Here is a 14,991-nt window from a genome sequence, read left to right on the forward strand (position 1 = left end):
TACCATCATTTGATGATGTGTTCCGACAGGAATAAAAAAAAATTTCTCTTCTCGAAAAGCCGGGGGGCCTATAGTCAGTCGGATGGAGGCGAACGGAACTAATTAATTTATTTAAAAAGAAGAAGAAATCGACCGAATTAAAGTATCTAAATTTGGCTGCGGATGTTACATGGTTTTCTTCATAAACATGTGGTCCCTATTCACCTTAAGGGTCTTAGATTGGATGGAGAGAGGCTAAAGGAAGTTCATTTAATAGTTGCATACGTAATGATGACGTGTGGAGGGATGGTTCGAAAATAAATGACGAATTTATATTTATATGCTAAAAATTAATTGAAGTAAATAAAAGGCAAATTGTGCAAACAACATGGTTACTTGTTTATCGGGAAAGTACCAACTGCTGGCAAGGTTTATAACTCTCACCCAAGTCATCACCAACTGCAAGTTGAGGGCTGCCAAGCCCTAGCCAAAGGCCATGAGGGCACCCCTCTAAGGCCACGAGGGCTCAACCCTCACTAGTGAGGGCTCGATCTTGTCAAGTGATTTGACAGAGTCCACCATTGATCTGCTTCAAGAAATTACTAGACAAGTTAATGGGCAGTAAGGCGTTGAAATGCAAAGGACCTTACAACATATCTAGAACATCGCAACATCACCTAGGCAATCTGATGAGGGCTTGAGCTTGTCAAGCGATGCAATGGAATCCATCATTGATGCACTTCAAGAATTCATGCAAGAATGTACAAGACAAACCAAGAGACAATGAGAATCAAAATGGTTTTATTATAGTTTTGAGATGTAGAGGACCTAAGAAAACCATTTGACTTTCACCATCTATAGGCTTATCCTGTAAATTTTTGAAGTGCATCAATGGTAGAATTTGTTGAATCGCTTGACAAGCTTAAGCTCTCGCTGATGAGGGTCAAGCCCTCACAACCTTAGAGAGGGGCACCCTCACAACCTTTGGTGAGGGCTTTGGTGGCCCTAACTTGCGGTAAGCCAAGCTTGAGCGAAGGCCACAACCCTCACTAGCAACCAACGATGGCTTGATGGCTCTCACAGACTATAATAAAAAAATTTAAAATTTAAAAAATAAAAAACAATAAATTTTGTTTATATCAATACTAATTATGCCACATAGAACAAATGATGTTCATGTCAACATTATCCAATCAAAATTAACCAAATAGACTCAATTATAATGTGTTTGCTTCAGCTTTTCCAAATGACTTTTTTTTTTTTTTCGTTCTTATTCTTTTTTCTAAAAGGGGGGGGGGTTTCTTCATTATTACGGGTAGTTCCTACAAATGATTGGACTAATGACATATACAATACTTGAATTCTCGATGTAAATGCTACATAGTTGGTTCTCATCCTTCAGAGACTACAAGTGTGATAGGAGCATCAAATTTTGTTCTATATGGATTCAAATTCTTACTATTTTATTATTTTAATATTAGTCTACTCAAGAATTATCAAATGAATCACTTGATTCGAAATTCTATTGTTCATTGTAATCTCAAATATCCTGCTACTTTCCACGAGAATTCTTATTTATTGGCAAAAAGGTGAAGAAATAAATTTCTTATTCCACTACAATTGATTTAAGAATGAAATTAGATTTCGTTTTTTTACTTTACTTCATTCAACAAAAAATATCTATCTAAATATGGGTTCGTTCAATTGGTTGTGATACAAACAAAAAGTCTTTTGAGTTAAAAATGGAGAGAAAGAAACTTCATAGAAATTGGAGAAATTCAATATTGAATAATAAATGCATGATTCTACATCAACAAGCAACAAGAAAAGAATAAAAAAATTATCGAGTACTTCATTTTCATATTAATTAAAATTGCGTTGTTGTGTCAAAATAAGGATAGTTATACTGATTTGGTATATTCGAAAAATACCGTTAGTACAATATTGACAATCTAACAAGGATTTTTGCTGGTTGGTTCCATTATCACAAAGCTACTCAAAATTGGTCGAGTTCCAAAATGTAGAATCTATGTTGAATCACTATTAAGCAAGGCTACTACTTTAGCCTCCAAAGCTCTTTAAGGAAATGCTAGTGTGTTTGGCAAGCCTCCAAAGAGTTTTCAATCAAATACTAATCTTAAGAAAGCTAAAAACCCAATACTTATAGGAACTAGTTTTGAGCTTTCAGCATTTGGCCAAAACCATTATCATATTTCTTTTTAGTTTTTCGATTTTACCTTCCATTGTTCCAAAACCACTTTTACCTTTATTAAAGTCGGCAAAGAGTTTGATATTTTTAATAAAAGAGAGAAATAAAATCCAAAAACCCTTTATAAAAAAAAACTTGCCAAACACTCTTTATATCAAAATAATTTTCCAAAGAATTTTTTACCAAATGCCCAATTTGCATTTCCCCAAAGCCCTTTCAAATAAAGATATTTGCATTTCACCAAAGCCCATTTTTAAATTAAACCAAACACAACCTTAATATCATTGTAAAAATATTTATGATTAAATTGGTGCAATTAAAAAATTTAGAACTCAATCGGTACCAATTCAATAGGTTTCAAACTTTTTTTTGTACTTCCCCCCTTGTTTATACTTCATTTAACCATTCGGTGGATCCTAAATTTAGGGGCGTTGCGCAACGTGGTTTTAAACTTACCCCATCAAATGGAGATTTTTCAAAGTTGCCCACTAAACCAGGCGGGACATCATGCTAGAAACAAAACAATTTCCCCAAGAATAATATATAAAACAGAATTCGTAGAGATGCAAATCGACGAATATGCTTTTGAAATGACAAACCAGAAACAGTTAGGCACACGAGATCGTGGGTCCAATTTGGTGGGCGAGGGAGGAGGAGCTCAATAATGGAGAATGGATGGGGAAAGCCGAAATTCATTCTCGAGACGCGAATTCCACATCGTCCCCACCACACCACCAAGGACCCCAGAAAAAAGAAAAATAAAACAAACGTCAGAAAGATTCAATTCAATTCGATTCAACTCATCGGACCATAAACGAGATATCGAGAGCAATTAGTGATGATGATGATGGGTCGGAATCCGCCCATGCACGTCATGCATTCGTCGTGCGTCTGTCTCTCTGCTTTCGTTTTCAAAAGAAGGCGGACGAGAAAATATTTTAGAGAGAGATTCGTGGTTAGGAGAGTAGCTAACGTGTCTTAATCCGTGCTGGGTTTCTTATCTTCTGAATCCGCTTTTATCATGTTCGTCACTTGGAAACCAAGAATCATGATGGGTCCACGTTGGGTTTCGGTTGGGAGGGGAGGGGGTAGTACAATGTAAGGAATGATTATAACCGATGGTTCGAAACAGGGGGTTTAACCAATGATCAAGCAAAGGCCAATAGGCTGAAACCAACGTTAGCACATGGCACAATCACATTTTTCCTTTTCACTTTCCAGAGATAAAGAGATGACGAACACAACTCCGCCGACGGAAGGGAAAGAAGAAGGAACTTACTGAAAGTGTGCACGGGCATGTTTTACCTGACCACCTGAAACAACATTAGTTCCGAGTTCTCTTCTCTGATGACGACACTGAACTCTGGAATGCGAGTGACCCCTGTAAAGAACTCGAGCAGTTGACTAAAGTTGCCGAGTGAGTTGGTCTAATCAAGAAGTGCCAAGTCAGTACAGATAAGGACCATGGAATCACTCTACTTCAGTCTTTTTAGAAATCTGAAGGGCCTGGGAATCTTGCGCCTGATCATAATCACCCAGTAATATAAAATGCACACCACTAAATAAAAAGGCGGTTGCCTACCAAACTCAGTGGTTGAGAAATTAGGCACCCATTTGACTACTCTAAGCCCCTCACCTTTCTACGGTGCCATCACCAAAGGCATCTCATGACAACCTGGAGAATGCCTTCTGTTCAAGAGCTATCCTGAAATATTTCACTATGTGCATAGCTACGAAGGATTCAATCACGAACTCCACTGCTCAGGAAAGGTCTAAAAAAACCTCAGTCCATCATTATGCTGCTGGACTAGCATTGAACTGCCCTTTATTAGGGATTAACCCTACTTATGTACACAGTTCATGGGTTTAAGGTTGTTCAAAACATAGATATCATACAGAAGCACAACCTGAGATGCATCCCAGAACTTAGAAGGGGTAAATTATCAATCGCTGGCACGACTGTGCTAGATAAAAGCAGGAACAGTAAAGCATGAAGCGCTCTATGGGTGCATGCTTACATGAACAGCACCGTCGACACACATCACTGAGCACATGATAAGGAAATATCTAACCATATACCTTTTCCACTTTTCACCCCCAAACACCACCCCCCCCCCCCACCTTTTTCCCTCTTTCCCCGCCTTTCAATCCTTCACGACTACTTAACCCACCTCCATTCATTCACTTCACATGTAGGAAGAAAATGCTGCCTCCAGTGAAGCAAAAAGATTAATTCTACCTGATGAAGTAGAATTTCCAATCACACTGCTTAAAGCAGTTGTTTGTGGCCTCTGCTGTGATTTTCAAACTTTACCAACAAGAATTTAGATAAACTATCCAGAGAACTCTCCACACACAGAGAGAGAGAGCACTGTTTATTTATTTCTGCAGCAGCACAAATCAAAATGTCCTCAAATATCAAACTTGAAAAAGAAGAGCTAGGCAAAGCAATGATAGTCGATTTTCTGCAGGCAGCCACAAATCCAGCATCGTAAAAATCAAATGATTAGTTTCATGGTTCTTGTAGGAGTACATGGAACCAGCACCAACCAATACCATGAATAACAATAGGAACCAGTGGGATTTCAGGCAGAGGAGATAGCATGGGCGCTTAATAATAAAGGCATCTAACACTCAAGTTAAGCACAAGCCTCAGACTATTTTAAATTCCAATGGCTGGAACAGAAGATGCAGCCCCTTAAATTGAGTACACTGACCTAGGTTACAATTTATAGAACCTATCCCTGGACTGTCTACTCCTAGTCTTCAATCCTTAGGAGCAACTCTTCAGATGTCACATTTTCTAACTAGCTGGTGCATTTTAGTGCTCCTTAAAATAAAGAAGGGACTGCAAACTAAACAGTCGATTGACCGACAGAACCAACAAACACTTACCTACAACACAAAGGAGAAAAAGGGCCCAAAAGAAAATGATGAACAGTGCACAAGAGAACAAAGAAGAAACTTAACTACTATACGATCAATCTCGTTTCACATCTGTTTTACCATAAGAACATGCACATCTCTCAATGTATGAGAAAATCAGCATACGTAAGTGTGGATTTCCAGCAGCTTTCCACACTTCATATAGACTCCAAATAACACACCTTTAAGGATATATTAGCACATCCAACTTAAAGCTGGAAAAATATTATGCTTAAAAAAATCATCGTTACTATATCAAAGTATAAAAAACCATGCTCAGTGGCTGTTCACCTCTTGATAATCTGGAATTGTCAGCAATTGAACACATAGGTATTCATCATTTCTCACAGCCACTAAAGGTGATATTCACACTCAAGATACCTTGGGTAATAAGATCTATGTGACATAAGCACACTGAGTTGTAATCAGCCAAATTCTAACTGGATGATAAGCATTCCCTCCTACTCTCAAATACCACCTTCTTCCGCGTGTCGAAGTCCAACCTATCCATATCCGAGGCTGTTCCAAGATAACCATAGAAAATCCTCCTTTTCTCCCCTGTCGGCCCGTCCACCCTGACAAGGTTTGGATTGTTTTCATCATCCTTCCCCAATGTCAAGGGCTGTAAACGAGCCCAACTCTTCCGTCCATGATTGTCCTTCTCAAAGTGTTCAGCTAGCTGCAAGGCCTCTTTTAGGCCTGATTGGTTTGCAGCAAACTTAATCAGGGTTATCCCTAGATGACCCTCTCTGCCATATAGGGACTTTGACTTGCCACCCAAAAATCCAAGCTCTGAAAACCACAAAAGAATAAGAGAACACAACAAGTCAAAAAGAACTACGCTATCTCATATACCGAGCAGCAATAAACCCAAACGGATATCATTAGCAAAGGGTCTATTTAGGTCAGTATCTATTCCACTTGGTTACTTTTGTTTTAAGAAAATTAGACTGCAGAATAGACACTAGAATTTTTTTCATCCGATGATGTCAATCAAGCTACAAGTGTACAAATATCTTCACCCCAACAAAGGTTAATCTATACTGAAGTTCAACCGCTTACAGAATCTACCATATGCCCCACACACAACACCAACCAACACCCCCCCAAAAAAAAAAAAAAAAAAAAAGAGGAGAAGAAAATATAGCCTTGTGTCATTTTCAAATCAATAAATTTATCATGACCCAATGGCCATGATTACCTAAATTTATGAATCAATCATTCAAAAGGACATTGAACCAATCTGACTCATTGATTTCTCAAACAATTCAGTGGTCTAAACTAGCCAACCAGAGTAATTTTCATGTAAAGCAGCGAGTTTCATGTATTCTGCAGACAGTCCCAAGCCCGAAAAATGGGATTGTGATCAGCAAAGATGTCGAGCAAAGCTGGATACCAGCACTAAACATGTCATTTACAAGAAGAGAAACTTAAAAGGCAAAGTACAAAAAATATATATTTCCTGCTGAAAGACTAAACATCAACTCAGCAGCATCGCAGAGAAAAGAAGATGCTACTTTTCTTCCCTGATCAGCTTTAGTATATACTCAATCATATAGGGGTGAATGAGTTCCTAAATTGTTGTCACTACATACTATCTGCTGCAGCTTTGGGAGGAGAGGAAAGCATTGACAGTAGTGCCTTCAACAATTACAACAAATATATTGAAAGATGCTCAACGAAAATTCTAATGAACTTGTACAAAGTAGAAGTTAAGGTGAAACCAACAACTGGCAGACCAACATTAGCTTGAGTCCAACACTTAGTCAACACATTGAGATTCAGTGCTACATGACTTCAAGTACATCTACCAGGCTGTTAAACAGATGAAACACTATCTGATCCTTTGCAAGATCAAACAGATGGAACTCCAAGTTATGCTGCTTAAAAGCATGCCTCCAGAAGCTTATGCTTTCAGTTTTGGTATTTCAGATCTAGCTGAGACTATTATTGGATTTAGTACTTCGGAAGAATAACTCATAATATTTCTACCATTTCACTTTTGCTACAGAGAGACTAGAAGTTGAGCCTTCAAACAAGATGCATTTTATGAGGAATTTATTCACCTTCACTCATGCCCAAAAGCTAGAGGAGCAACATGTACTTCTAGCTCCTGCTTCTAACTTTTTTGGATTGACTTTTGACCAACTTTTGATGCCAATCAATAAATTATATTAAAAAATCAGAATCAAAGCAAAATCTGAGGCCCCTGGGCTTTAAACCTGCAGCTAAGCCAATTGTCATATAAGGCCCTTTCCATACTTAGTAAAAAAAAATACAAATTAATTCCGAACAGCTAGCACTAACATATTGATAATGTCATAAAATAACTCATTACACAACTTGGTTGTAATATACCCACTTGATATTGGTTAAAATCTCTTGGTCATTGGTACCTTACCCACCCTAGTCACACACAGACCAAAGCTATTGGATGTTAAAAGATTCAGAAACATTTACGAACCTGGTGCCTACAAAATTTTCCGTAATTAGATCTAGGATACATCATTTGCCTCGATGTAATCCCAATTAAGAAAGACTTACTCAGCTGACCTACTGTGAGTGTTGAACAACATATATCAGAGCAAAGCATAACAAAATTCAAAACTTATCACTTATTTCGGTAAGCTTCAACCCTATAAAAAAAGGACAGCATGGTTCATTCCTTATAGTACAATTGGAATTCTCTCTTATTTTCAAATGATTAGCGGAATTTCAAATTGTTTTCTCTAGTCAGAAATACACCATTGGGTTTTAATGATAATTTAACTGATAGTTTTCATGTCTTCGTATCAGAACAAGTGGTATTGTGGTTCTAAAAAAACAAAACACTACAATATAGTACTTTCGCAAGCTCAATAAAATACGAACTCAACAGTGTATTTTTTTCAATTACAATCCCAATCTACTAGGCTTCAACTATAAATAGCATGGTATTCCTGGAACCTATCAGCTCTGTCCAGTGGAAGTTTTTTGAACTAGTCCAACAATTTCTTTGCTTCAGGATGGAAATTCTAAGGTAGGACTAACAGCACAGTAAAGATCAATTAGAAGAATCTCACTTTACTGACTGAACCTCAAAGATGTAGATATTAATTAAGCAAGACCTCACCAGTAAATTGGTCAGGACACATGGAGGAATCACCATACCAGATCAGACCCTAACATTCAAATCACATCTATCTTCATGTAGCATAATGGGGTTTAAAAGGTCAGGCTGCAGACAAAAGTCTGGTAGATGGAGTAGCGTAGACCATAAACAGATCACACCAGATGCAAGAACCTTGAAGAACGATAAAGCATGGCGGTGGATTATACCTCTGACATAATTATCCATGGCTTTGATTCCCAACCCCTCCATGCGCCCTTCTTTACTCTTTCCAGTAATTGTGTTATGAATGATAACCATCGGCGGCCACATGATCAGATCCTCCAGGTTAGCCGCTGCTTCTTCAGCGGGTAAGGATTGGTAAGCCTTCGAATTATCAGGAGGCTTTGCATAGTTCCAACCCATTAAAGCACATAGAGCTTTGTGCAAGCCCAAGTGTTCCACATGCAAGTCAGTGTTATCCCAGTAGTAAGTATGCATGATGATACCATGCACATCTTGAAACTCTTTAGATGACCTGTATTTGGATATCAAACGAAATGAAGAACTTCTCGACTATATCCTAATATTGTTGGGCACCCACAAGCTATGAATGCAGAGGGATTAGGCAATGAATTATGATATGAAGAGGAAATCTAACGCATCGAAGGCAATTAACCAGCTGTTTTGCAAACTAATTAACTATAATAATTTGGCAATCCAAAGAACTGCCACATCCATTCCATTTCATGCCTCACCGAAGTTGAAAAGCAGATGATGACAATTATTTGTCGACCACAAAATCATATCAAGAAGATTTAATAGATCATGGGAGCACTCTTTTTTTTTTCTTTCTTTTTTATTATTATTAACATAGGTAAATATAATCTACTGTAGGGCACATCAGTAACGAAAGGATCAAAGAAGAATTTCTCAAAAGGCCCTTTTTTATAGCTCTAGCATACATCTAACAAATGCAAACCCAGCAATACAAGTGCAAATAGACCAGGCCAGTTAGGTTATGCGCTAAAATCCACACTAAAATCACATAAAATTCTCATGGCCAACCAGAAGTAAACTGACCTGAAATTGAAGTTAAAACAAGAACTGGACAGAAATCCAGTCCCACTCCAATTTGGTTTTGAGGTTTCTAGTAATTAAGAGAAAAGTTACTTTCTGCAAATTAATTAGTTGAAGAATGTCTTAGATACAGTTTTTTATTACAATTGTAGATCACATCATAGTAACTTCGGAGAATCAATCAAAAGAAATAAAAACAATAGTAATTTTGTGTAAGAATGAGAGGGAGAATGTGAATCGCTTTACACTGTAATCAGCTTAGACAACTTTGGACTACGTTTTTGCAATTTTGAAAGTAAAGAGTGTGACTTCTGGCACAATGCTACACAAACTTTGAGCTTGGAGAGGGGCCAGTAGTTCATGGGTTGGAAAGAAGAAAGATAGTGCAATGATTTCTCTATTTTTCTTTTGGCTCATTAGAAAGACAGGTTGAATCAGCTTGGGATATCTTTAGCAATGCTTGGTCATATTCCCTTCACATTGTTTATTGTAGGCAGTACAATTCCATATTTCTAGTTTGTTTGAAATGACAGATGCAATTTTTTGTGTATAATTTTGTATAGAAGTGCCTTTCATTATGAAGCCATCATGTAGGGGTGGTAAGTACCCCCCCTCAGTACCTTCATAAGGAAACCAGTCAGAAATATTTATGGTAACAATGCACTTTTTGTCTACCATCAAAGGTCTTCAGGTTGTTGTATGCTTAAGCACTGCCTAATGTAGATAAAGAACATATCCTCTTTAAGCCTAGGAATCATCAGTTTTGATCACTTTGATCAACTTTTCAGTTGTGTCAGATGTTTTGGACACCAATCAGCCTGTCAACCAGAAACAATCGATCACATGCTTAGATGGATCCTCTCATAATATTTCCTACAGTATCCCATATAGTACCAAATACTGGATAAGATTTAATAATTTCATCCTTTTTAGCATCCCTCCACCCTTCTGGGCTATATAATCATTTCTCTTCATGAAAGCACTCTACTTGTGAATGTTCCTAGCAACTGAAAAGGTGAAGAAAATGCAAAGGCCAACCAAAAATCAGGATCTTCCAAGGTTCCATTAACAATCCATCTCCAGAAAGTCTAGAAATTTACTAAAACAGTTCCTAGTCCCAGTTCTATAATTAAAGAGGCACTTCTAAAGGCAGCTGATGGTTTAAGTGATCTACATCTTGTAATTCTGCCTTTTGCCCCCTTTTCATGACTATGATTCCAGTGCAGCCAATTCACGCATCTATCCATTTGGACAATATGCCAAAAGTAAAAAGCACCAAACAATAGACTTAAACAAACAAGAATCATCATGCTAACAAATGAAAACTATAATGGTACATCAGCATCCAAGAACAAAGCTACTGACATAGTCAAATCCTCATGGCATAGACATGACAATGCCAATCAAAAGTTGCTCCAGAAGTAGATTGCTGAAAAAATGTTTTGAGTTCAGAATTCGAGAAGCTAATGTAATTCTGAAGGCAACTACGGAACCTAATTAGTCTGGGGCTGTGCCCTAATCTCACTCCACACATTCAAAGTACTTTTCCCTGTATTACTAGCAGAGAAAAGACTGCATCAAGCTTCTGCATCACAATGAGAACAGTCAAATTTCTGAACTGTCCTTACTTTAGCCAATAAATATGTAGCAACATGAGCAAAACAGGCCCCTGTTGAGTCATCAGAGAATATCATTATGGGTCAAGCTGACACATTAATTCAATACTTGATACACTGCTTGAAGTCAGTCAAGATTCCTAGCTCAACCGTAATCTCTAAAATATTCTGTATGGTTGAGCTCATCTCCACCTAAAGCAGTAAGCTAGCTCACTCTCAAACTCAAAGTAGAGTTCTGATATGGAAAAATGATTACATGATATCCTGTTCCTTCTTCTCGTGCTTATTAAACATAATTTTATCCACCTTTTCATGCAAGTATCAGGCCTCGATGTATTTTTAAGCCTGATGCTCGAGCTACTCAGGAAGTCAATTAGTCAAGTTTCAATAAGTAATTTGACTTGTTCGTAACCCCAAAATGAAAAACAAATAGAAATTTTTATTTAACACAGGTGGGTCTTGCATGTGCCATATTACAAGGAACTAGGGATATGAAAAATATTTGATATCCAAATTGAATAATTTCAATATCCACTTAATCGAGATAAAAAGATGACATTATGAAAATTTCCATAAATTAACAATGAGGCAAATCAACAAATGAAAAGGTAGCAAATATTATCTTCTTCCCCAAAACCATCACATCCATGTACTCAATAATTAAACTATTCATAAAAATTAGCTTGACTCATGAGCCAATCCACTTTTCTAGGTAAATATTTCTAACTCAGCAAGTAAATTCAACCACAGTGAGCAGTGACAACAAACTAGAAAGTAGTACAGTACAATACTGATATGCTCCCGACGTTTATTGGGATTTTTATTTGTTATCCTCAAGATTTACTATGTAGGGGAGCATAGTATACTTCCAAAGGTATCCAGACAAACTTTAAAACATAATCCTAACATATAAGTGAACAATGCTAGGTATACCGAGACTAGACTATAGAATTGGTATTATTTGATGTTCTGATGCTAATTTGGTATTCAATAAGGCTCACTTGTTCAAATTCTCATTTGCAATCCAATCACATCACTCGGTATAACAATTTTGTAATCTAGTCTTAGTCGACCTATCAATGCTCCAACATTCTTCATTCAGCATAGCAAAAGTCAAATGGCATCACATGGTCCATCACATTGTAAATGCACAACATGGAGCATAAAGCAATTGAGCTACTTGCTATTTCCTCCAACAAAAACTTGGTAGATCATTTCAAATTGCTTTGAAAGCATCACAGAGCTCTCTTTGCATACCACGAGTGATCAAAGAAATCAATATTAGAGACATCACAGACTGCAAAGAGGTTTCATCAAATCAAAGGCAAACTATGCTCCACTGTCCACGAAAAGTGACTAAGTTTTTTCAATAACTAAAGACAAAGAACAGATACTAGTATGTCTAGCGAAAAGATCAGCACTCAGCTATGGAAAAAATTGATCAAAGTAGAACTTTTGCTCAAAAGACGCAAAGAAGTAAACCATTATCAGACTCTTCAATTAGGTAATCCAACCATGATCACAAGACCCGCATTCAGCCACCCAAACACATAAAGTTCAGATCCGGTTGGTTTGCCTCTCAATAAACCTCTTCACATAGCGATTCATGAGTCAAATACATATACATTCAGCTATATGACCCAATGCATGCAATTCAGGCCAGCTTCACTTCCCAATCTATGTCCCTCCTTTATTTGTTTAAGTAGCATATGTGATCTGACCCAAAAATTCAAAGCAGGACCAATGTAGTGACAATTAGAAGCAGCATTATCAAATGGCGAAAGCATGCACTGAGATTATTGCTACAAAAGAGATTCTCACATCTATAATCCATTAAGAGGAAAAAACAGTTTAACCATCTATAATTGGTTTATGCTCTCTAAACTACAAATGTCAAGAAGGCTAGTTCTTCCAATCCTCTGCAAAAGGAACTACCACATCAAAACTAAGAACATCCATCTGCTGATAAGACTGCAGACTACGTTCTAAACCCACACAACATGGCACCTTCAAGAATCACCATGAACAATCCATAACAGTACTTAAAAGAACCACAGAATCCTTAAGGCAATCAACTTCAAATAATAAAGAACAAACAAAAGAAAGCCATATAGCACGAGTATAGCAAACCTGCCACAAGCAACACATTTAAGGGAGCCATTCTTCCCATTCTCGAGATAGTTCCTTCTGTGATAGCCATTCTCATTAGTAACCTTCACAAAATGCAAAAACGCCTTCTTTAGCTTGGCCTGATCGACCTCTAGATGCTTCAAGCGCACACTCTCGAGAGCACTCCCATACTTTGAACCCCTGAATAACTCTCCGCTCGGACCAGCGAAGGACCCACCCGGACCTAGACCCGGACCCGGAAGCCTGTCCGGGTTCCCATATTGCAAGACCTGCTGCCTCTTTCTCGCCTTGTCTAGCTCATCATCTACCCGGTTCCTCTCCTCTGCTTCTCCCCCAAACTTCCTCTTTGACGGCCCCTCTGCGGGGCCTGGCCGGACCGAGTCCAACCCGAGCGAGTTCCAGTAATCCTGCGGCTGCCTCCCACGAGCGAACAACTCCTCCCTGCCGCCCCGGAACGCATCAGGGCCCGGAAGCCCGCCGAACTCCGGCCTCGGCGCTCCCGGCAAGAACCGCCCCCCGGCGGCGGCGGCGGCTGCCGCGGGGTCCATCGGCCGCGGCGGCAGGGGCGGCGCGAAGTCCTGGTAATCCGGCGGGAGCGCGAAGTAGGACCGGACGCTGCCGTCGGCGAGCACGACGGTGCGGCGATCCAGCATGTGGAAGCCGTAGGACGGGGGAGGGGGCGGGCCGAGGGCCGCGGGATCGTGGGACGGGGTGCCCCGGGGAGGAGGATGGGCGGGGCTGTTGGCGTAGGGGCCGGCGGCGGGGGGCGCGGGCGGGCGGGGCTGGGGGAGGGCCCCGTTCTGGGGGAGGGCTTGGCGGCGGCGGCGGCGGCGGCCGTCTTCGGGCTGGGCTTGGTGGGGTTGGAGGGGCGGGGAGGGGCGGAGGCGGCTTCGAGCCTGGCCTTGTTAGCGGCGGCGGCGGCGGCGGCGGGGTTGGAGCGGTGCGACGACGCGGTGGAGGCGGTGGCGTTGGAGTGCTTGTGGTGATACTTCGGGTGGTGGTTCCGGCCACCGCCGGCCATCGGAGCTCAAATTGAGAGAGAGAGAGAGAGAGAGAGAGGGCGACGGTTGGAGAACGATAGCAGCAGCTCCGTCCCGAGGCGTCTTCAGTGGGGAGAAGACGAGGATTTTCATTAAAAAATTAATTGATTTTTTGGTCGAAATTAAATTTTAATTAATCAAATAGCCGAATATTACAATTTCAGTGACAAAAAGACTGCCTCCGTAAAGCATGTTTACTATGTGGCTGACCATAGTTATGAAAAATCGAATTTTCATCGTCCCACGCGTCGAACGTTTCGGGAATTCGACGGAATTCCTAAGCTAAAGCGGTGCTCGAGTTGCCCTTAGGACGAATCTTTTTGATTCGACAGTTCATGTTTATTTCGTTTTTTTTTTTATAGATCGTTTTTGCCGCACTGCAAAAGCATAAATAAAAAATTCGATGACTCTGAAATATTATTGGATCCACATGTTGGATTAAGATTTAGAACGTCAAGGCCGGAATGTTAGCCCATCGAGTTTCGTAAAGCTACGAAACTAGCCGCGGGTTGTATCTACGATATGGTATTTTTTTCTTGAAAGAAGATCCAAAGAGACGAAGGGCTTGAACGAGACTTCTGCAAAAGACGCTCTGTATGTCGAACGCTCTGGCGAACGAACCCGATCATTGATCTAAGGAGGAACAAGATGACCTCATCTGGAGCACAAAGCGCATCAAGTAGAATTGATTTCTTTTTTTCGTTGATTCAAAGAAACCCCTGCAGAGCTTCTTTCCGAAAGGTAAAATTCCCCACTACGATCGGCTTTGTTTGGGAGGTGGGGAGTGGGGGAGGGGGCAAGTGGGAGAGGTGAACGGGCAGGAAGTCTGAAAAATTTGGAAAGGGAGAATTTAAGGGGAACTTCGAAGTGTTCTTCTCATGTCAAAACAGAGCAGGTTCCGACGGCAAATTCAGTGGAACGACC

At 39.8% G+C, this 14,991-nt stretch overlaps 1 protein-coding gene across 1 annotated transcript; it reads right to left on the reverse strand.

Annotated features, from left to right (window-relative positions):
* Positions 1 to 5,276: 5,276 nt before the first annotated feature.
* On the reverse strand, positions 5,277 to 13,932 carry LOC104417357 (the record flags this gene model as incomplete). Its single annotated transcript, XM_010028653.3, has 3 exons — positions 5,277 to 5,905; positions 8,432 to 8,739; positions 13,028 to 13,932. Coding segments are annotated over 3 exons (1,569 nt in total), but the record flags the coding sequence as incomplete, so codon positions are not given.
* Between the last annotated feature and the right edge of the window lie 1,059 nt (positions 13,933 to 14,991).

The sequence above is a fragment of the Eucalyptus grandis genome, chromosome 8 (assembly GCF_016545825.1).
Source record: "Eucalyptus grandis isolate ANBG69807.140 chromosome 8, ASM1654582v1, whole genome shotgun sequence".
In the NCBI taxonomy this organism is placed as follows: domain Eukaryota; kingdom Viridiplantae; phylum Streptophyta; class Magnoliopsida; order Myrtales; family Myrtaceae; genus Eucalyptus; species Eucalyptus grandis.